At 44.9% G+C, this 25,331-nt stretch overlaps 1 protein-coding gene across 1 annotated transcript in view; it reads left to right on the forward strand.

Moving 5' to 3' along the window:
- Positions 1-7,894: 7,894 nt before the first annotated feature.
- mmp24 (matrix metallopeptidase 24) overlaps positions 7,895-25,331 on the forward strand; it is a gene marked incomplete at both ends in the record, with an annotated part of 493,526 nt that continues 476,089 nt past the window's right edge. The window contains 1 exon segment of the mRNA XM_084317135.1: positions 7,895-8,023. Within this exon segment, the coding sequence (XP_084173261.1) occupies positions 7,895-8,023 (129 nt within the window).

Below are 25,331 nucleotides of genomic sequence, written 5' to 3' on the forward strand. Positions count from 1 at the left end.
CACTGGGCAGCATGGCCTGAAAGTAGGTTGGTTATATAAGCCACTCGGGACCCATGAGCAGAAAAACGGCTTGGTTGATGACGGAAAACCAACTCACATTGCATGATGAATGTGGCACACTCCTCGGGATTACCGTCGAACAGCCGTGGGACGGAGAGAAGGGGTTCCCGAGGTGCGAGATCTGCTGGGGCTGCGGGGAATGTTCCTGAAGGGTGTGAGAGATGAAAAGTATTAACGGCGTCGCCCAGCGAGTTAAGCTGGGCGAGAATCTCGGACTGTTGTCCCGCCATAGCGGCCATTGAACCCTGCATAGGCAGGACCTGGTCCCTGAGGTCCTGCACCGCAGCCGCAGCCCGCTCTAGTTGGAGACCGTGATCCCTGGTCAACTCGACTTGAATTGCAAGTGCGGTTCTGACCCCCTCTGTGTCGGCTGGGGTCGTCATAGTGGTTGGATCGTAATGTTATGGTTTGACACCGACCCCAAACGCTAACGACACAAGAGAGTAGGATTCAGAGTTGCCAAATACGAGGGCTTGTTTATTTGGTAATAAGAATAAGTGAAACAGGGAAAGCAGGTCAACAAGAACAGGTACAATGAACAAGGGGCAAAGTTCTGCTGCTCTGCAGCTTCTCCCGGAAGGGTAGTCTTGGGAAGCAGGAGCAGACCTCTGTACCGCTCTGCAGAATTCTCACGGCGGATCTCTCAGATGTTGTGCAAGACCGAGAGAGGGAGAGAGGGAACGAGTCAGTGACAGAGCAGACTTGAAACGAGCAGGAGGACAGGGTGTAATATTCTTCGTGTTAACAACACAGTGATGTGCAATATTCCAAAAACAGCCCAAGTGAATATCTTCATGTAAACACACTGTGAGCAAAAATCCAAACACTGTCCAAATGTGAAATAATATCTTCGTGTAAACACACAGTGAGCAAAAATCCAAACACTGTCCAAATGTGAAATAATATCTTCGGCGTGAGCAAACACACAGAGGGAGGTGGAAGATCCCAAAAAATATTATTCCATAAAGGAAAGAGCAAAATCGATAATGGCTGGGTGAGTGACTGTTTGACAAAAAAGTGGTAGACTTCAGTGTAAAGGTTACACACGAAAATCGGAAATAGGTCAAGACAGTCAATCTAGAAAACTCACCCAGACGAGCTGCGTAAAAGGAACAGGAACAACAGAGGAGGCGAGCGCGCGCCACGGAGCAGGTATCCAAGCGAAGGCTTCTAGGAATTCCTGGAGAACAGCACAGTGAAACAGCAGCAACGGGGAAAAACATCCAGCGACAAATCAAGACGATCCAACAACTTAGGGTGGGGAAAACGGGGTATAAATAATGAGGGATCGATTGATTGAAAAGCAGTGACAGCTGGGGAATGTGATTGACAAGCGTGGGGAAGTGAGAGAACCAATCAGCGACGTCTCAGATGACGTCAACGGGGAGAAACGTGTGAACGAGGGAATTGAAATACTTGACAGAAAAAATGAATGAAAACAAAGCGAGGGTGGTTAAAGGAACAGAACGAGTGAGAAAGCAAGGACAGAAACCTCACAGCAGGCCTCTTGGGCCTCCATCAGACAGCCTGTACCAGAGCAACGAGGGAGCCAGCTTATTAGTGACCAAGCCTTTATTTATCTCGAAAGGACATTACTGGCAACAACCACCTCCATTTAGCCAACAGACAACCATGTTGTCTAACACTCCGAGTCCCGACCAATTATTTTTCATCAAATGTCATCAAAACAGAAGCAGCATTTTCAGTGTAGCAGTACCCTCTTGTTGCTTCAGCTCCTGTCACTCAAAATGCCTGTAAGTATGAAGTCCTCCTGTGTGTCTCCGACACTCAAATTCCTGTTTCTCCTTCTCTTTCTTTCTTTTTTCTCTCTCTCCCTCCCTATATCTATCTCTGTCCTAATGTCTTGTGGCTTGACTCCGTCTCCTCCTGTTAGAAACGCTCAGATTTTCAGACAGACAGGTGAGACGGGGAACACACACAAACACACACACCCATATACACTGCATGTGCGCACAAACACACACACAGACACACACACACTGAACATGCACACACGCGTACTACACACACACATGCGCACATATACCACACAGCGCACATACATACACACACACACAGCAGGCACACACACATAAACATGGACACACACACACACATACACCACATGCATGCACTGTAGTGCACTGCACACACACAAACACACACACACACAAAACACACACACACACACACACACACACACATGCACACACACACACACACACACATATTCACACCACTCTCACTCGCTTCAACACCTGGGGCCTTTGTCTCCATCTGATGCAGGAACTAAAAGTGACAATCTCTCGAGCGACTAAACAGAATGGTATTTATCAAACTAAGAGGAAACCATTATTACTGGATTTGTTTTCTATAACTCCTGAAGTAACAAGTGACAGTCATTGCCTATGGAGAGGTGCTCTGAGGAGGAGACTGCTACTCAACATTCAGCAGAGTAGAGAGCAGCCGCACCAATCCAAAGAGATCTTCACTCCACATTAAACGTTGAACAACGGGAACAACAAATCAGTAAATATAATTACACGTAATTTCCACTAATAAAACACATAATACATTCAATTGTATATAATATAACTCTTAATTTTCATTCTTAATTTGGTATATAATAGAATAGTTTTGTTTTTGAAATCTGAAATCGAAAATGAAACGCATTTTATGTTTTACTGTCCTTTATATTATGAAATAAGCCCATTTCTTTTGGCTAGATGATCATGAAATATTTGAACTATGTTTCAGGAAAGGTACTTTCTTAATGACAATTAATGTGTGAAATGGAGTTTGTATACCAGAGTTGATTTTTATGTTGTACACAATTGCATTGACTATATGTAGTGTCTTATGTGTCTGTCCGTGTGGGCTGGGCATCTTTGGTGTATGACACTATCAAATCAAATCCTAAATTACAACTCTTTGGTTATACGGATATATAATACAACTCATTGGTTGCTACTACAGATATATAATACAACTCTTTGGTTGCTATGGATATATAATAGAACTATTTGGTTGCTATGGATATATAATAGAACTCTTTGCTTACTACATATTTATAATAAAACTTGCTACACAGGCATCCTGTCTGTCCATCTGCATTTTTTGCCATTCTCCTACGCAGAGAGTTGGAGTGGACGCCGTTCCCCTGTCAAACAACTCTGCCCAAAGAGGAAGCAAACTAACCAGTGCTACCTACACTCTTAACATGATGAATAAATAATATTATATTGTTGTTCCCACCATATCTTTTGTCTCTTTTATAAATAAGAAAATCATTTTATTTCAAGGTGTCAGTGCAGCTTTGTTTATTTATTGTTTCCTTATGCAGAAAAAATAATCTGTTTACTTTTCTGATACATACATCACTGCATAACTCATAAATGTTCAGACAAGCTTAATTTCTGGTTATTTGTGATAGTCTTTATACACCCAATTCAATGTTATTGCCACGTTTTCTTTCATACTAATTTAGTCATGGATGTCCGGATTTGGTACAGATGTTGTCTCTCTTGGGCAGAGGTGTTTAGCAGGCTGTGATGTACAGGCGTAGAGACAGAGGTGTTTAGCAGGCTGTGATGTACAGGCATAGAGACAGAGGTGTTTAGCAGGCTGTGATGTACAGGCGTATAGAGACAGAGGTGTTTAGCAGGCTGTGATGTACAGGCGTAGAGACAGAGGTGTTTAGCAGGCTGTGATGTACAGGTGTATAGAGACAGAGGTGTTTAGCAGGCTATGATGTACAGTACAGGCGTATAGAGACAGAGGTGTTTAGCAGGCTGTGATGTACAGGCGTATAGAGACAGAGGTGTTTAGCAGGCTGTGATGTACAGGCGTAGATACAGAGGTGTTTAGCAGGCTGTGATGTACAGGCGTATAGAGACAGAGGTGTTTAGCAGGCTGTGATGTACAGGTGTAGAGACAGAGGTGTTTAGCAGGCTGTGGTGTACAGGCGTATAGAGACAGAGGTGTTTAGCAGGCTGTGATGTACAGGCGTAGAGACAGAGGTGTTTAGCAGGCTGTGATGTACAGGCGTAGAGACAGAGGTGTTTAGCAGGCTGTGATGTACAGGTGTAGAGACAGAGGTGTTTAGCAGGCTGTGATGTACAGGCGTATAGAGACAGAGGTGTTTAGCAGGCTGTGATGTACAGGTGTAGAGACAGAGGTGTTTAGCAGGCTGTGATGTACAGGCGTAGAGACAGAGGTGTTTAGCAGGCTGTGCTGTACAGGTGTAGAGACAGAGGTGTTTAGCAGGCTGTGATGTACAGGTGTAGAGACAGAGGTGTTTAGCAGGCTGTGATGTACAGGCGTAGAGACAGAGGTGTTTAGCAGGCTGTGCTGTACAGGTGTAGAGACAGAGGTGTTTAGCAGGCTGTGATGTACAGGCGTAGAGACAGAGGTGTTTAGCAGGCTGTGCTGTACAGGTGTAGAGACAGAGGTGTTTAGCAGGCTGTGATGTACAGGCGTATAGAGACAGAGGTGTTTAGCAGGCTGTGATGTACAGGCGTAGAGACAGAGGTGTTTAGCAGGCTGTGCTGTACAGGTGTAGAGACAGCTCAGAGGTGTTTAGCAGGCTGTGATGTACAGGCGTAGAGACAGGGGTGTTTACGAGTTCCGAAATGAAACTGTTTGCAACAAGGTCTGTGGATTATCTTAGTATTTGTGTTGTGATTTCTGGAAAGAGACATTGCTGTTGAGCTTTTCAAATGTATTTGTTGGCACTTGGAGTGCCACTGTTTCAATGCCATTCAGCTCCATTGGAGTGACGGCAGACATCTCTACGGCAGATACAGTATCTCCAAAGGTCAGTAACTCACACTAAACTCTCTGGATGGAGAGACAGGACTCCGGTTAAATGGCGCAAAATGTGTTTTTATTTTACGCTGGAGCCTCTCGCAACAGGTGCTGTGTAGTGGACTGCATCCCTGCCCGAGCCCGACGGGGGCCCTGCCCGACCCGACGGGGGCCCTGCCCGACCCGACGGGTTCAAGCTGAGTAGGGCTTTGTTTTTAAATAAATAATTCGGGCTCGGCCGGGCCGGGCAGCTCCCTCTTTTTTTTCTTTTTTTTTTATTGCGCGCGTGCTGCTTTCACTTTCTTTTTTGCACCGTAACATAACGTAGTGCTGTCATCAGATCAGAGAGTGAGAGCCTCGTGTCTGAGTCAAGATGGATAAGCTAACAGATAAAATAGTAAAGGAAGAGCATTTGAAAAGTTCCCAATGCAGGAAAGCTGCATTTTGGAAGCAAGAGGTTTTTGTTGCTGACGTGACGTTCATCAGTGGTGAGTCCTGATTTACTCAAATTAATTGGCTGCTGGTTTATGAGTGTTTTTCGGTATGCTTTTGTGTCATGATGACATTCATGTTTTAGTCTGTCTGGAGTGTGGGGGCATTTAATTGTTGCTGAGAGAAGTATAGGCAGCGAGGCGCGACAGCGCCTACCTGGTGCTGAAATGGCAGACGAGCAGTTATGTGTGTGAGAGAGTGAGTGTGTGTGTGTGTGTGTGCGCGAGACATGCGTCTGTCATCACAATGTAATATTGGCCTCTGGCTTTTAGTCGGGCTAGGGCTTAGTAATTGCTTAACTTGTCGGGCTAGGGGTAGGGCCGGGCCTGAATGCCGAGGGCTGGGGTCGGGCTGGGGCCGAAATATCAGGCCCGTGCACTGCTGTGCACTCCTCTATCCACACACACACACACACACACACACACGTCACACACACACACACACACACACACACACACACACACACACACACACACACACACACACACACACACACACACACACACACACGATAAGCCTTTTAACCATTTCACTACCACACTACAGAAGGTAGTGAAAGGGTTAACCCTTTGTCGTGTGGCAGTGAAAGGGTTAACCTTCTGTATTGTTGCAGTGAAAGGGTTAACCCTTTGGCAGTGTGGCTGTGAAAGGGTTAAACCACACTGTGACTGTGTAAAGCTTGAGTACAGACCCTCTGCATTCATTGCAAAAAAACAAACAAATAAATAAATAATAATAATGATAATTACTATATTATATTAGCAGGTCATAATGATATATATATATATATATATATATATATATATATATATTATTATAGTTTTATAATCTTTCAAGGAACAACGAGAATAATCATAATTTAAGATTTAAGATTCGTTTATTAAGGACAATGCAAATTAATTAACATCATTTACATGAGTGTATGCATAACATCACAGCATGATAAGGACGTAAATATGCCGGGAATAGCACAGGGCTAATTTCCACCCGTAGTCCTAACATAAAACAAACACAAAACGGACCATACAACGTTCATTCATAAAAACTGACATCACTGACATGACCACACTAACATGACATTCATACAACATCACTAACACAGAATCGCACAGTGTCGGTACACAGGATTCACAAAAAAACTTGATATTTCATGTACCGCGTTATGAACTGTGTCCAATGGTCAGTTACGGTGGGGCGTGAGGTCCAATAAGGTTAAGGTTAGGGTCAACGGCTCTGGTTAGGGTTAAGGTAGGACTCTGTGTGGGTTTACATGAGATGCCAAGTATTTAGGGGGTCCCACAGCTACACACAGCAAAACAGTTGGTCTATATCCTTTTATTCTTTTTTGTTGTTATACCATTATGCACAGGTGGTCTCTCTTTTTCTCTCTCCACAGACGTGCGGTGCGCACAAACATATAAACGATCGAATGCGAATCGAATCGCATCGCATCGAATCGAATGCGATGCGCAGGTACCCATGTACATGTCAAAATACTTCCCAAAGGTCAGTGAATACCACGATCACAACACCAGAGGGAGCTCCACAAATCATGTTAAACCCAGATTCGGCTCAAACAAGGGACTAAACACGTTTCGCAATTATGCCACATCAATGTGGAACGCCCTACCCAAAGCTGTAAAGGAATGTGAATCACTACCCACTTTCAAAAACACTCTCAAAAAACACCTACGGGAGACTGCAATTCGAAACTGGCCCCTACAAATGTCCTAACTCCTAACCCAGTTGTACAGTAAATGACCAAGTATGGCTTTGTCAGTATTCCAATGTACAGTGTCCCCCCCCCCCCCCCTACCCAACCCCCCCCCCCCCCCCCCTCCAATGTACAGCCCCCACCCACCCAACCCCACCCACCCAACCTCCTCCAATGTACAGTTTCTACGTCAAATGCATATACACTCTTTTTCTGGACACTTTTGTATCACAAACAGTACTGTATTTGCAAATCTGATATGTCATAAATGTATAGATGTAGCAGTACTGTCTATCTGTATGTCATGTATGCCATATATGTTATGATGAATTGAAAATGGGGGACCCTGATGTAAACAAGACGAAAGTCTTTCTCTGGTCTGCATCCCCTTAACAATTGTATGTATTGAGCTGTACTGTACTGTACCCATTCTGCAATCTGTTAATAAACTTTTCAATCAATCAATCAATCAATCAATCAATCAATCAATCAATCAATCAATCAATCAATCAATCAATCAATCAATCTCTCAGGTCTATACAGACAAACACACACACACACACCTCGTCAAATGTTCCCTCTCTCTCTCAATAATAGCCGATACCCGCGCGGACCAACCGCTCTGCCGACAGAGTCTGCGCAATGAGGACGGCCGCCCGGCGAGTGCAGCGAGCGGTGGGTCTGCAGAGTGAAGAGAAGAACACAACAACACACGACATGAAGCGGGACGGCGACCGTTTTCCCCGGGGATAAGGCGACAGGAGACTGGGAAATCAGCGGTGGACAGTGGGGCCCGGGGGGGATTTCGGGGACACCACGGCCATGACGGACGGAGGAGTGAAGAGGAGGAGGAAAGCTGGACTCCCGGGGTTCTGCTGGAAAACCTGCTACTTTCACATTTTCTTTTGGGTCGTCTCGGTGTGTGGAGAGGAGAAGACGTTCATTGTAGAGGTAAAGCGTTCAAATAAAATGCACATTAGATTGTATACCTATGGTGAACCAGGTTAGGAGGATATTGATGTTGACAGCACCGTTGCGCGGTGCCCTGTGTGGTTCTCTCCAGCCCCGCGCGCACGCAGGTGGAACCAGAACTAGAGTCCGTGCGTTCGAGGCTCGGGACTGTCTGTCTGTGTTCATCCCGGACCCGTTGTTGTTGCTGCCATGGAACTACGGTCTCGAGAAAACGGGCAGAAATAAACAAATCGTGAGTCAGGGACATTAACTTAAACAAGCACATAAATAAAATGGAAGAAGCAGCGCTGTCCCTTTATTTACAGTATAGCATGAACCCCAGATGCGTTGGTCACTGGAAATGCGCACTAGGGTTTGTTGGAGAAACACAACCAGATAAATCTGCCCGGTGGATTTATTGTTTATGGACAAAGGTGTCTTGATGGCCCATTGGCTTTAATTTCCCCGTTTGAGTTTTATAACCTCTCCGGCCCCACGGCCCCGCTGCGAGGGGCTATACAGTAGATCGCACTGACAGACATCTCTGCTCTAGTGATCGGGTTTTTCGCTGAGGGGGAGAGAGATTCATTGCGCCTTCGCACACAGAGCACCCAAGCTTCATCTCATTTTGTGCGATGCTGCTGGGGTCCATGATGATGACAAACACACCATTGCCTCATTTGGAGCCGGTTTGAAACATCTTGCATGGGTGGCTATTTGCTGAGTACTAGTAATTAGTTACATTATTAACAGTGGCGGAATAGCACCTCCATACAAATTGGTATTTCTCCCACATTCCATGTGCGCAACTGGAACGGATGGGATGGACTGCCAGTCCAAAACACTGTAAGTTATTGCACATAAAAATGCTGCCCGTTGGCCATGTGTGTTATTATACCTTTGCGAAACACAACCCCTTTCAACATGCAACAGACCGTTTCAGCCTATTTTGTCAATAAGCACTCTATTTCCACCATGCAAGGTACATTAAAGCGAACCTGAGTGAGACCCCTGCTGCTGCTCTCATGTGTGCTGAACAAAGCATCTCCAGATTTCTTTACCGTTCCCTCCCTGACTCCAAATATAGCCTTCCTCCATAATTTATCGAAATGGCAGGGAGTTGGATGAGAGGAAATGAGAGGAAAAGAGAGCAGAGGATGAAGGCAAAAGCGTATAATGGTTTTATTCAGATTTGGTGCACACGATCAGTATAGCCATTAGCCATCCTTGTTTTGGCTGCATGGTGGTCGTTTTCACATAAAGGCAAACACATACAATAGTTCTGTGTATAGGTAGGCCTACATATACTCTTAGTGAGATATTTTGTCATTTGGTAATTTTTTATTATGTTTTCAATAAGATTTTTGCCTTAGACAAGACCAGAAGCAATTTTCTGTTATACTGTAGTATTTTGTTATATACTTATAACTAATTAATCTGGGAATTGTGTCGTCTGCATTTTAAATGCAGGTAAATGGGCTTAAATCCTTTTAGCTTCAGGAGGTTTGATCAGAAGTATTTTGATAGTGCTCTTTGTAATCACACATCCATTCAGACAAAGGCAATGCCCATGCATGGCAGTGGTGACCAAGGTTTAGAGAAAGTGGGTGGGAATTCCATGGTAGCACAAAGGATGGGGATGTTTTTAACAATAGTATTTTGTTTTTAACTAGTGTCCAGCATGCTGTGGGTTTTGTATAGTTGTGGTTTTATTGTGTTTTTTTTGTTTTAATCTTGTGTTTTTATCATCATTGAGGACTGGATACAAGCCAAATTTCCATACAAATGGACAATAGTGCACAATCTCATGTCGACACATTCATACACAAAAAACCCACATTGCTCGCTCATTAAACATAGTAGCATAATTATGGGATGTTGACTTTCGTTCTCGCGGAACCAAGACTTCTTTTTGTGTAAACTGTAACTGCTGTGAATAGTGAACATAAAAGCATGAATGATAAATGAGGTGTTGTAATAATTTTTTTTCTGTGATGACACGACCAGACATGTGTTTTTTTCTTCATTGGAGCTGATGTCATTAACACAACAAAGGCTCTTTATAGTCTTTTGTGTCAAACATTCATGTCGTACACAGCGGTTTGATGGCAGGAGAAAGGATAAAAGGAGATGATGTCCCCCTTTTTGCCCCCAAATGATTCAGTATTATTAGCTGTAGATTTTAGTGCAAAAGTTGAGAGGTAAACAAAGGCTACTCTTGCTCTGTGCTCTACCCTTCTAGCCCCATTGCTGAATTGTAACAAAGCATTCACCAGTTGCACCAAGTGTACTTGATGGCATACACAGAGAGTAAAGGGTTTGGATCAAGGTTGTTGTACATCCCATGTACTTAGTACTAAGGTACTAATTGTCATTCTCTTTGTTCAAGTAATAATTGGTTTGGTATGTGTGTGTGTGTGTGTGTGTGTGTGTGTGTGTGTGTGTGTGTGTGTGTGTGTGTGTGTGTGTGTGTGTGTGTGTGTGTGTGTGTGTACATGTACATATGTGTACGTGTGTGTGTCTGTTCGTGCATGCGCATGTTTGTGTATGTATAGTTTTTACTCTTCTGTAATAACATAAAGCACACCACAGTTTTATAATAGTTGTGTGTGTGCGTGCATGCGTGTGGGTGTGGCCATTATTTGTGTTGTGACGTCTGCTAGAGCTAGACCACACAAACATGTCTCCATTTAAGGTTCTTTGTGCAGAACGTGACTATATTACTATATGACATTATTTGCACAAAGGGTTGAAAATAAGCCAACTGTTTCATTGTCATATTACCCGTATATAGTTTTGAGGTGTGTAACTGAAAGTAGATTTTTATATGAACTCCTTGTGGGGGGGGGGGGGGGGGGTTATTGTCTGCCTTTGTTGCTGAGCTCCATTGTTGTGTGTGGTGATGTCTCCCCCAAGACAAGAGGACAGTAATGTCACACTCAGGCTGTGTTGAACATGTCCAAAGCTACTTTATGGAAGTGGTGTAGCATAAAGAATTTGCAGGATGACTACCTTATTGCAAATGTTATGCAAATGCTCTTTTCTATCACCATTAGCCCTCCGGGCTACAATAAGCAGATCTACAATAAGCAGATCTACAATAAGCAGATCATACTGTGCCATTCTTAAAAAAAAAAAAAGTGTTGTTAGCATTAGCATGTTTCATCAAAGCTACTACCAATCCAATGCTCATGAATATAATATATTAACACATAGCCTAGCACATGTGTAATCATGCCTAGCGTCTTTGACATGAGGCATGTTGTCAGTACAATAGTCGGTTAAAGACTTGATTTTTGCAAGAATTATGGAAATTCTAATAACTGTTATTATATGACATGGAGCATTTCCATAAACTAAGCTGCAAGGTGAACCATGAAGCCTTTCCATTAGGAGGTGAAGTGGCACGTTAGGCAGCGTTAGCCACGCTAGAGCATGGATGCCCATGTAGACTGCCATGAACAGACAATCACAACCGCTAGGCTCTGCTTCATTTCAGTTACAATCATCAAGGTCATCTTTAAAACGTTCAATCAAAAGTTCAAATTGTAGTTTAGAATGTGCGTCTATGATAATGATACCAGACATTGGCTTTATCTCCCTGTTAGTTGTGAGGTGAAACATGATGGTAGTGGTCTATTGGCAACATGCTGAACTACATTAAGCCTGACCACCTACCTCACCATGGCCTGCATGCTAATGCACTGCAGCAATGCGTAAAACCATAACCTGTCCAGGTTATAACCGCTGGCTGAGTGGATGTGGTCATGGTTATATAGTCAATGAAACATTTAGATGATCAGTTGAAAAATGTAAATGTTATCCTAAGGCATTGATTTGCTTTGTTCAGTTATGACAATACGGTATACCATTGTGTAAGTAAGTTAAATTTAATGCATGGGTTTACTTGCAACTCTATATATATATATATATATATATATATATATATATATATATATATATATATATATATATATATATATATATATAGCTCTGAGTTTCGTAAAAGTCAGTCAAAGCTTACCAAAAGCATGAGCAGTGAACTCCAGTGAACCCACGTGACTGAACTCAAACTGGAAAGAAACAGACTAAGAAATGACGTAAACTCCATCATCAAAACTGCAAAAAAAAATCATCAATGACAAAACTGAGGAAAACAAAAACAAACCATGTGAACTTTGGAAATTACTCAATAATCAACTAGGCTGCAGTAAAAAACTTAAAACCAGATTCTCAAACATAAACATAAAGACGGACAACACGCTCATCACAGACAAGCTGGATGTAGCCAATTACTTAAACATTTCTTCACAAACATAGCCACAACACTGGTAAACAAACTACCCTCCCACTCAGGGCATTATGGGGTAGAACACATAGTAGCATACTACAAGAACCTAGGGGTCCACAAAGACGACTTCAAACTGGAAATGGTAACAACAGATGAGGTACTCAAAAAACTGAGCACCCTCCAACCGAACAAGGCCACCGGCCATGACAACATCCCCTCCAACTTCCTCAGAGACTCAGCAGCCGCCATCACCCCAGTCATCACACACATAATAAACCTCTCCATAAAACAGGGACACATCCCCAAGGACTTCAAAATTGCGAGAGTAACACCCCTGCACAAAAAGGGAAGCAAATTAGACCCAGGCAACTACCGCCCTGTTTCTATCCTTACCTCCATCTCGAAAGTCATGGAAAAAATAGTATACGAACAGGTCGAAAAGTATCTTGCGGAAAAAAATCTAATCTACGAATTCCAATCTGGCTTCAGAACATCCCACTCCACTGACACATGCCTTCTCTATTTAAACGACCACATCAAACAAGAGGTGGACGCGGGCAAATACTGCGGCATGGTCATGCTGGACCTACAAAAGGCCTTCGACACTGTCAATCACACCATTCTGATTGACAAGCTAAAATCAATTGGTTTTGATAGGCTATCAGTGAGCTGGATGCAATCCTACCTGGAGGGGAGAGAACAGATGGTGGAGGTAAACGGTACCCTATCCCCCCCCCCCTCCCAGTGAGCTGTGGTGTTCCACAAGGAAGCATACTAGGACCGCTACTGTTCCTAATTTATGCAAATGACATGTCGTCAGCTTGTGACTGCAACTTGTTCCTGTTCGCGGACGACTCAGCCCTGCTGGTCTCTGACAAGAACAAGTTACAGGTTGAAAAAACCCGCAGCTCGGAACTAGGCAAAATCTGCATATGGCTCGCTGATAACAAACTATCATTACACCTGGGCAAAACAGAGTCCATTCTCTTCGGTTCAAATAACAAACTCAGCAAGACCGACGGCTTCTCAGTTACAGTGGGTGACAATATTGTCACAAGGAAAGATGAAATTACATACCTAGGTTCCATACTAGAGGCAAATCTTTCCTGTGACAAAATGGCATCCAATGTAATAAAAAAAGTCAACCAACAAACTCGATTCTTGTACCGGATCTCCTCTCTACATTTACATTTACATTTAGTCATTTAGCTGACGCTTTTATCCAAAGCGACTTACAAGTTCTGTATGACAAGTCATCAGGGAGGGTACAACTCTATCAGCTGAGTAACAATGTTGAACGTTCATCAAAGTGTTGCGTGCTACAGCATAGGTTAGTTTATTAGGACAAGTGCATGACAGTAAGGTTAGTTAGGGTTAGATTTTTTATTTTTTATTTTTTTATATTATTTCAGATAATGGTTGAAGAAGTGCGTCTTTAGTCGACAGCGAAAGATTGGACAGGTTTCGGCTGTCCTAACTGGGGTTGGTAGTTCATTCCACCATTGTGGGGGCAAGGACTGAGAATAGGCGACTTCTCTTTGATGACCCTCCCGGAGCTTGGATAGGAGTAGGTCTGAGGCGGCCTGAAGATGCAGAGCATAGGGGTCTTGAGGGTGTGTAGTTAGAGACCATTGACCGGAGGTAGGCGGGAGCGGCTCCCTTTGCCATACGGTATGCCAGGTCAAGGGCCTTGGAGCGGATTCGTGCAGCAATGGGGAGCCAGTGCAGGTCCCTAAGAAGTGGGGTGACATGGGCCGGCTTCGGTAGGTTTGAGATCAGGCGGACCGCTGCGTTCTGAATGAGTTGAAGAGGCTTGGTGGCAGTGGCCGGGAGGCCAGCGAGCAGTGCGTTGCAGTAGTCGAGGCGGGAGATGACTGTTGATTGGACGAGGAGTTGGGTGGCTTCTTTTGTCAGGAAGGGGCGGATCCTTCTGACGTTGCTCAGGAGGAATCTGTAGGTTCTGGTTGTCGCTGTGATGTGAGCAGAGAAGTTCAACTGGTCGTCAAGGACAACACCAAGGTTCTTGGCGGTCGGGAACGCGGTCACAGCTGCATTCTCGACTGTGATGGAAAGGTCGGTCAGGGGGGAGGATTTGGACGGCAGGTGGAGCAATTCTGTTTAGCTTAGGTTCAGTTTGAGGTGGTTGGTCGTCATCCAGGCGGAGATGTCGGACAGACAGGCTCGATCCGCTCAGAGACGTGGATATCTGAGGGAGGGAAAGAGAGGAAGAGTTATTTTTTTATTTATTTTTTTATTATCTTTTCCCCCCTCCTTTTTCCGATTTTTCCCCCATCCCACTGTTAGTCGTTATGCCAATTCCCAACCCCCTTCCTGGTTGTTGCGCACCCCCCCCTACTGTTGGTCCGGGAGGCCGGAGACTGTCACATGCTTTCCTACGATACATGTGCAGCCAGCCGGCAGCCAGCCTGGCAGCGCAGATTCTCACCGGGAGAGTAACGTGTGGAAGGTCACACTACCTTTCTCCAGATCCTACCCTCGCTGTGCAGGTACCCCGACCGAACTGTAGGGGTCGCTGTCCACAATGCCCAGGACCCACCCACGGCTTCCCTTCCCCTAACTCAGCCAAACGAGTTGAGTATAGCGATCAGCCCAAGCCAAGGCAATGCTGACTCTCCCGGAGTCGAGACCGCAGCCTCTTGCATTGGTGACGAGCACAAGGAGAGGAAGAGTTGAGTATCATCGGCATAACAATGATACGAGAAGCCATGAGACGTGATAATGTTGCCTAGTGATTTAGTGTAGAGGGAGAAGAGAAGGGGTCCTAGGACCGAGCCCTGGGTGGCCGACAGAGTCCCTCTCCATGACACTTGGTAGGAGCGGTCATTGAGGTATGATGTCAGCCATGTCAGCGCAGAGCCAGCCACTCCCATTCCTGCGAGGGCCGCGAGGAGGATCTGATGGTTGACTGACGAAGGCTGCAGATAGATCTAGGAGAATCAGGACAGAGGGTCTAGGAGGTCATTCTGTAAGAGATAAGCAGTAAGTTGGTTGGATACAGCACGTTCAAGTGTTTTAGAAAGGAAGGAGAGAAGAGAGACAGGACGATAGTTACCTATGATGGTGGGGTTCAGGGTTGGTTTTTTTATGAGCGGTGTGACTCTGGCTTGTTTTAGGGAGGTGGGGACCACCCCCGAGTTGAGTGAGGAGTTGATGGTTGCAGTTAGGAATGGGAGGATGTCCGGTGCTATGGTCTGGAGGAGTGGGGAGGGTAGCTGGTCCAGCTGGCATGTAGTCGGACGGTTCGACGTTACCAGTGTCAGGGTCTCTGCTTCTGTAATGGGAGAGAAAGATGACAGAGTGAAGGGTGAGGTTCTCGATTCAGTATTTGGAATGGGTGGGGGTTGGCAGAAGGAGCTGCGGATGTTCTCCACTTTTTCCTCAAAGAAGATCGCGAAGTCTTCGGCAGAGAAAGATGAGGGAGGAGGGGGTGGGGGGGAGTGAGGAGGGAGAACATGGTAGCATGCAGTTTGCGAAGATTCTTTGCAGAGGCCTCGATCCTATGGTGAAAGAAAGAAGCTTTGGCATTAGTAATGTTTTGGAGAATGTTAACAAGAGGTTGTGATATGTGTCGATGTCAGCAGTGAGGCGTGACTTTCTATACTTCCTCTCAGCCGCTCTCAGGACCTGTCTTTGTTCTCTCACTGCATCTGTCAGCCATGGACTGGGTGGGGAACGGCGGGCAGGTTTCTCAACGAGGGGACAGAGCTTGTCGAAGGAGGTTGCAAGGGCTGAGAGGAGGGTGGAGGTTGCCATCTCTGTGGGGAGAGCAGAGAAGGTGTCGCTCAAAGGTAGAGCGGATAGTATGTCAGATGAGAGGGTTGGAGGGGGATAGGGAGGGCAGGTTGCGTCTGAGTGAGACGGTTTGAGTTGGGGTGAAGACCTTTCGGTTAAGCATGAGAGTTAGTGAGAAGGATATGAAGGAATGGTCAGATACATGTAGGGGAGTTACAGTGGTGTTAATGATGCTGGAGTTACTGGCAAATATGAGATCCAAGGAGTTGCCTGCTTTATGGCTGCCTGCCGTACTGTGACAGGTGTATTAGTGGCTGTAGGAGGGTAGGAGAGATTAGCCGGGTTGCTAGCAAACTGCCGTGGGTGGGTTGAATCTGTTCTGGAGGAGCAGATTGTGGATATAGGTATGAGACACATTGTGGTGTCAAGAATGGCAGGGAGGAAGTTGAAGGGGGTAGGGAGGATGCGAGGTAGTAGAGGAATAGCAGAGTGGAATGAAATATATGACTATGGTGTACTTAGCACTAGGTGGATCGGTGGATCCCTCTGCGGATAACTCCAGGAAAACTCCTCTTTGTCCCTCTTTGTCCCTCTTCATTTTCTCGACGCTAAGCCAGCAAGCCTTTTAAACAAGAATACCCTGAAGACTCTGGCAGGAGCACTCATTCAAGGGTGCACCTCATGGTACCAAAGCACCTCAAAGGCGCTAAAAACAAAATTACAAACATCTCAAAACAAACTGGTCAGACTACTGCTTGACCTTACTACTAGAACCCACCTCACCCCTGCTCACTTTGACAAATTAGGATGGCTTAGAGTAGACGACAGAGTACAGCAACTTGCAATGGGTCTGGTCTACAAGATACACTACACGACCAAGGTACCCATGTACATGTCAAATTACTTCCCAAAGGTCAGTGAATACCACGATCACAACACCAGAGGGAGCTCCACAAATCATGTTAAACCCAGATTCGGCTCAAACAAGGGACTAAACATGTTTAGCAATTATGCCACATCAATGTGGAACGCCCTACCCAAAGCTGTAAAGGAATGTGAATCACTACCCACTTTCAAAACCACTCTCAAAGAACACCTACGGGAGACTGCAATTCGAAACTGGCCCCTGTAAATGTCCTAACCCAACCCCCTCCAATGTACAGTAAATGACCAAGTATGGTTTTGTCAATATTCCAATGTACAGTTTTGCTTGTACAGTTGTACAGTGTCCCCCACCCACCCAGTTTCTACGTCAAATGTATATACTCTCTTTTCTGGACTCTTTTTGTATCACAAACAGTACTGTATTTGCAAATCTGGTATGTCATAAATGTATAGATGTAGCAGTACTGTCTATCTGTATGTCGTGTATGTCATATATGTTATGATGAATTGAAAATGGGGGACCCTGATGTAAACAAGACGAAAGTCTTTCTCTGGTCTGCATCCCCTTAACAATTGTATGTATTGAGCTGTACTGTACTGTACCCATTCTGCAATCTGTTAATAAACTTTTCAATCAATCAATCAATCAATCACATTCATATTCTGGATACAAGCTGTTACGACCCTGGCTCAAAGGCACGCAACCTATGTGCAAACCAACACCAAAACCTGTGCTTAAACTCAAAATGCTACTCTAACAAGGAATTACTGGTATAAACTAAAGTACAAGGATTGGAAGAACGTGACAACTCTCCCTCTAACCACAGACAGACTTGCATGTGTGTCTGAAGGCCTGGTTTTAACCATGCCAGCAGGTAACCAATCAGCAGCAATTAGCTAATTAGTAGCCCTCACCTGCATGCCCAGTGACACAGGACTGATCAGGCTCATGCAGGGAACAAACTTAACTTTTTGACTTACCAGCCATTTGGCTGGTAGATTTTAAAAACTACTAGCCGGTCAGATTTTTTACCAGCCAAAAATCCAATTAGTATTTATATTGTAACGTTTGGCCACTTTAAATCATTGAACAGAGAGAGAGAGAGGTAGATAGATAGATAGAGAGAGAAGGCAGGCCTGAAAACCTACATGTTCAAAAAGGCCTTTGACTGTTAGCTTTTTATTTAAATTTTATTGTGCTTTTGTTTTTAAATTGTCTGTTTATACTATGTTTTTAACTATGTTCTATTTTTATCTAACTTTTTTTATCTAAATTTTTTTTAACTGTTTTAACCATGTAGTGTAGCACAAAAGTGCATTACAAATCCAATCTATTATTATTATGTGTGGCTGCCGCCCTGGCGGACATCTGTGCTCTACTGAGTGCACCTTTCTAGTCTAGAGAGAGAGCGCTGATTCCCCGTAGCTGAGCAGCCCAGGTGTTTTGTCAACACAAGTTGGAAGGAACCCTGGAGGAAGCGATATAAGGAAACGAATTGCCAATAAATGTGAAGTTATCTTTGAACCTGTTGCAGGGAATATGCCTCTCCACATATTTGGTCAAATGCGAAATAGTAAAATATCAGAGCACAATCAAAAACGCGATTGCAGCGTTTTCTTGTAGGCTAAAGGGTGATGTAAGACCTCATGTGCGTCTCATGTTACAAACTTGACATCGTGAGCAGAGCGCATCTCATTTACATTTAAAGTCACACACACACCCATTAGTTGTCAGGGCCACTACCACAACAGCGATAACGGGCCGGCCCCTGTCAAACACGACCACCAACCGTGTTGTATGCTCCCTTTCAACAGGCCCCTCCACCGATACCGACCTGTCAAAAATAGACTGCAAACCAAAATCAATCTGAGAACTAATCTCACTGCGCTCAACAGGACAGAACACAGAAAAACAAAAACCATAGATCACTGATACCACCACCGCGCCCATATCCATCCCACCTGGCACTGGCAGTTCAGGATACTGAAAACTGTGAACATCCAGAGTAGGATGTACCGCCTCAGGTACAGCCCCACCGTCCCTGGAACATGGCAGTACGTCAGTCACAAAAACGTCTGGAACACCATCTAAAATGGCATCACCCAAAATAACATTGTCCTGATAAAAATGGCTGCCACTCAACAGACCAGGTCGCGAAGGCGGCTCCTGCTCCACAGGACATAGGTAACTAGGTTGACCATCACACCTAGTGCATGGCAGAGAATCAGTGTGGACACGTGGATCAATGTCAGAATCATCAACTGACATACTGGGACCATCCCTGCCCACAAGTGAAACATTAGGGACAATAGAGCTACTGTGGGAAGGCTGGCAGCCCAAGTCAGGCCTAGTAGCCTCCTCAACTAAAACGGTGTCACATGAATCAACAGCACCTCTCATAGCATCCTTCCCACACTCATCCTCCAATTCGTTCGTGGCCTCAGCCACCGTACAGGCTGGGAAGACCTTGAGACACTGCGCTGTCAGATCATCTCCTGCCACATGCCTCTCCGGCACGCATGTCAACCCTGGTTTCACCACCGGGCCTAACACAAAGGCACAATCAAGAGAATCATTATGCAGAGGTACATCCACAGTGTGCTTTCCAAAATTCTCAACAGGTACACTATTCAATTCAACAAAGAATGTGTCACTAAGTGTAATGTCCCAAGTCGAAGTATCAACAACATCACTTTTGTCCTTTGACATTTCCCGTGTCACAGCACACACAGGGAACACTCCTGGATGTTTCTGTGCCAGCTCATTAGGGACCTCAGAAACCACAGGAATGGGAGTTACAACTGGAGTAGCCAACACTTTGTCACCAGCCAAATCATTCCCTAGAATGAAGGACACCCCCCTTATGGGAATGTGAGAACATACCCCCACAACAACATTGCCTGATACTAAGGGAGAATTGAGCGTGACCTCATGCAAAGGTGCATCCACAAATCCACCCCCAAAGCCCCGAACAACGACACCGGAATGCAAAGAAGAGTTTTCTGAAAACGGCAAAATCCCCTCCAGAATGAGGGACTGAAAAGCACCGGTATCTCTCCAAATTGTTATAGCCTGTTTGGACTCTAGTGCATTAGTCAGGGAAACAAATCCATCCATCATAAATCTTGAGGAACCCTCGAGCTCTTTGTCCACACGTTTGATACTTTCCCCATCACCCTCTAATGTTGGCATAGGTGTTCTGCATATGGTTTCTACCAGAGCCACCGTTCTGACATTTTTCTGTTCAAGCACCGGGCACCCAGCAACGATATGACCAGGCTCTTTACAGTAGAAACAGATAATCCCTTCTGGGAATGCACCAGCAGAACCACCCCGCCTAGGAGGTGAAGTTAACTGACCAGCAGACACAGGCTTTGGGAAACGGCCCCCCTGAACAGGACGCCTATCCCTGGACTCAACACGGTAGTCCTCCAAAAAAACGGACTTGTGTGTCAACACAAACTCATCAGCGAAGACAGCGGCGTCGCCTATCTTCGATACCCTACGCTCGTTTAGATGAGTGGAAACGGTATCAGGAACACATCTTTTAAATTCCTCTAGGAGAATCAACTGTCTAAGCTGCTCTCTTGACTCTGCTTTCTGAGAGGTCTACCACCTGTCAAACAGGTTCTCCTTCTCTCTTCCAAATTCAACATAAGACTGTCCCTCCGACCTGCGATAACCTCTAAAACGCTGACGATAGGCCTCGGGGACTAACTCATAAGCCCTCAATATGGAAGCTTTAACAAGCTCATAATCAGCACTTTGTTCAAGGGACAGAGCAGTATAGGCTTCTTGCGCCCTACAAACAAGAACACATTGCAGCAGCAGTGTCCAGGCTGTATCAGGCCACTTCAATGTGGTTGCCACCCGTTCAAAAAGGGGAAAATATCTTTCCACCTCTTTCTCAAAAAAAGGAGGCACCATCCTAATATTCTTGCCTACATCAAAACCGGAACGCGACTCTGACTGCAGAGCCCCCGCCTGTAAGGCAGCATGCTTAAATTCAAGTTCCTTCTGCGCACGCTCGTCCTCCAGCAACATGTGTTTCTCCTTAAGCTCACGCTCCTCTTTCCTCTCCTCTCTCTCCTTAAGCTCACGCTCATGCTCACGCTCCTCTCTCCTCTCCTTAAGCTCACGCTCCTTAAAGGGGAGGTGAAGCAGTGAGCAATGTGATCCTAGTTTGTTTGTTGTGTACCTTGTGTAAGACAGGGTCCTATAATCAAATGTGAAATCTAGCTTATTTGTCTGAAAAATCAAATATAATATCCCTGTTTTCAACATGGGCGCCGCCATTTTGTTGCTGACGTCATGGGGCTGGTTGGGTCTGGCTCCTAGTATACACTGTTGGTTAGATGCCTATGGATTGTCGGGTCAGTCTGTAAATAAAATGTTGCCTACCAAACATCGGGACCGCGGTGGTGCTTTTGTATTGCTCCCGGCTGTTCGAACGAATTTTACCGCATGAAAGAGAGAGGAACGGTGGTTCATTTCCACAAATTACCAGTGAAAAAACCACTTTTATTGGCGCGTTGGCTGGCTGCACTGAAGCGGCGCGATCCACCTGTTGGACAGTGGACGAAGACCTGCGGGCAACATTTCATTGCCTCTGATTATGTTGTTGAGGGGGGCTTTGAAGAGGATGGGAGGTTTGTCCAGAAGACCACTAATAAGCCTGATGCTGTTCCCTCGGTCTTCGACTTCAGTGGCTATAGTGCAGGAGAGACGGACAGACCAGCCCCAGCGTCAGCCCTGCGCCGGAGAGACCGTGCTCAAAGACGCGCTTCTACCGCAAGAGAGCGAGACGTATAATCAGGGTGTTGGATCAGTGTTTTGCATATAATCTTTGCAGACTGTCTATATTTAGACTAGCCACCTGTAGTGATATGCAGTAGGTACGATAACGTTAGCTTTCTGTATCATAACGCTAGTCATAAATGTCATTATGAATTGAAAATGGGGGACCCTGATGTAAACAATACGAAAGTCTAGTCTCACCTGATACCTTGCTCTGTATCAGAACGTTAGTCATAAATGTGATGACTCTATATACATGTGATGTGAATGGGCCGGGTAATGAATGATAGGTTTTAATTAATAGATCCCGTGTCCTCTGTATAATTGTTTAGCATAGGTACCTTTATGAAATAAAGTTGTTATTCCTTGTACCCCGGTGCAGTTGGTTATTTCAGGGCATTTGGACAAATAGCAGTTTCCCTGCTACATACGTATTTCAAGTCAAGTCAAGAGTTTTAATTGTCACGGCATACAGGTATACAATGAAATGCGGGTGGTCTTGCCCGCAACGATGTGCAATACAGTGGTACATATAATAGAATCAAAAGAAGGAAACAACATTGTGCAGTAACAGGTAGCAGGTAACATGGAGTGACATCTCGGTATCTGTACATAGTTATTTACAGAGCATGTGGGACATGCTAGTTAGCTTTGGTAGTGCAATACACTGTTCCTGTTATTCTAATTTAAAGTGTCCTTTCCTTTGGCCATAAGTGTGCGTGTGTGCGACATGAGTGTGTGCCCGCTCATGTTAAAGTGTTAAGTGGCTGCTCGTGTGTGAGCGTGCACAGTGTGCGTGTCGTGTGTGTGTTCATGTGTGCTTGTGTGTGGACAGTTCAATGTTCTGAGCACTCAATGTTCATTGTTCATGGCTCTGATGGCCTGGGGGAAGAAGCTGAGCCTAAGCCGCTCTGTCCTAGTAGCTGGGGTTCGCAGGCGTCTGCCTGACCTCAGCAGCTGAAACAGGCTGTTATTGGGGTGGTGAGGGTCTTTCATTATCCTGCAGGCTCTGGATTTGCACCTCTTGTTGTATAGAACCTGCAGGGGGGGTAGTGCAATACCCGTGGTACGCTCGGCTGAGCGCACCACTCTCTGTAGGGCCTTCTTGTCCTGTGCCGTGCTGTTTCCATACCAGGCAGTGATGTTTCCGGTCAGGATGCTCTCTACAGCTCCTGAGTAGAAGGACTGGAGTATCTTCCCCGATACTCTGAACTTCCTTAACTGTCTCAGGTGGTAGAGACGCTGTTTCGCCTTCTTTACTACTGTGTCTATGTGTGTTGACCATGTCAGGTCCTCTGAGATGTGGACCCCCAGGTACTTGAATTTACAGTACAGAAGTTGTGATGACTATATACAGTACAGAAGCTGTGATGGCTCTATATACAGTACAGAAGTTGTGATGACTATATACAGTACAGAAGCTACAGAAGTTGTAATGACTATATACAGTAGTTAGAAGCTGTGATGACTCTATATACAGTACAGAAGCTGTGATGACTATATATACAGTACAGAAGTTGTGATGACTATATATACAGTACAGAAGCTGTGATGAATATATATACAGTACAGAAGCTGTGATGACTATATACAGTACAGAAGTTGTGATGACTATATACAGTACAGAAGCTGTGATGACTCTATATACAGTACAGAAGTTGTGATGACTATACAGTACAGCAGCTGTGATGACTATATACAGTACAGAAGTTGTGATGACTCTATATACAGTACAGAAGTTGTGATGACTATATATTTGAAATAGACAAAAAACACTATCAAAAATAGGGCTTTACCCACATGTGTTTGACTTCGGTCAAACCAGTCTGGATTCATGTTGTAGTCTGAAGAAATGCCAGGAAATGCTGAGAGAATTGTTGAATATATATAGAACACAAATGTTCTAGAATGTTTGATTATGACATCATACGGTGACATCACAAATGTTCTAGAATGTTTGATTATGACATCATACGGCCATCATCTTCAGGCATGTCAACAGGAGGAGCACGTCTCACTGGTGTCGCTCTAATAGGCTCAAATGCATATGCAATTGGGTTTCTATGAACCTGTCTGTCTGTCCACCTCGTCGAGATCCATTGCAAACTACAGCCTCTGGAGGTCAGTGTGCTACTGCGTGCAAGTCTCCTCGGGTAGTCAGTAGGATGCAGTGAGCTGCAGTGTTGCAGGCAGCCAACCAGCCCCATGATGTCAGCAACAAAATGGCCGCGCCCATAATGATAAATGCCTCAGAAATGCATAACACATAACAAATCGTTTTTTCTTAGAAACTGCTTATTTTTATAACGTGATTTCTTCTGTGGCTTATCTAAATACTAATGTGATGCTATGAATATGTATTTATCGCTATGCTTCATCTCCACTTTAAGCTCACGCTCATGCTCACGCTCCTCTCTCCTCTCCTCATGCTCTTGTAGCAGCTGTCTTTCCTTAAACTCCAACTCTCTAAGCCTCCACTCACCCTCTGCACCAGATAGCAGCGGAGACGCGTCAGACAAAGTAGTCTCCTCCACCCTCGCCACAAGCACCTGCTCCCTAACGAGCAAAACCCTCAAAGCACTCAAGGCAGTTGGTTTCAAACGCTTCTCACTGGGAGTAAGCTCTACCTTGTAGTGCACAGCAAGCTCCAGAAGCTGTTCTTTGGAAAACCTCTCCAACATGTCATGCGAAGGGCGATCAACAAAATCCCTAATGGAAGCCATCTTTTCTGCACCAGCGCCACAACCCGTTCACTTTAGAGTCACCAAAAAGCTGCCAAAAGCACCCTAGCATACACACAATCTACCTAAAGAACCACCAAAGAACCACTAAAGAAACACTAAAGAACCACTGAAGAACCACCAAAGAATGCTAATGCCAATACTAATAACCAGAAGGGGACGCGGTGGAAATGTGTGCTCTACGGAGCGCACCTTTCTAGTTTGCAAAAAATAAAATAAAAAACAACCACCCTGAAATAAATAGACGTGTCATACACGCAGGAGGTCAGGTGCTAACAGGTAGGCTAACCAAACACTCAAAACAAACAAAATAAATACAACAAACAAATTCAAACAGGTGCCTAAACTGCAGTCAAAACCGGCCCACCACATGTCTACCCTAAGAAACACTAAATCAGGCCCTATCACACTACCTGTGTTTTCTGGCCCCCTATTCTACCTACCCTTAAGCTAATGCCCTGTAGACCTAACCATCTTCAACCACACCTGCTACCAGCCAAAGATCATATTTGACCATCCACCCGTCAAGTATATGGTATGGTACAAGACAAGTAGATGGTACTAATCTATTCTCTGACTGCCCCAGGAGTATGTGGTGCACAGGAAGCTAACAAACAACCAGAAAACAATGTCCCTACCTACATGTGGTGCCCACTAAACTATATATTTTAACAGCATAAGTAGTCACATCAAATTACAAACAAATAAGGGCATACTCACCTGTTTGATGAAACGGCTCAAGCCCCCACGTTACACAATATGTAACGAACACCACCCACACCATAGCACCATGACACACCATGCAAAACAAAAAAAACCACCAAACAATTTCTAGGGGTA

The sequence above is a fragment of the Notolepis coatsorum genome (genome assembly GCF_963971535.1).
Source record: "Notolepis coatsorum genome assembly, chromosome: 6".
NCBI lineage: Eukaryota > Metazoa > Chordata > Actinopteri > Aulopiformes > Paralepididae > Notolepis > Notolepis coatsorum.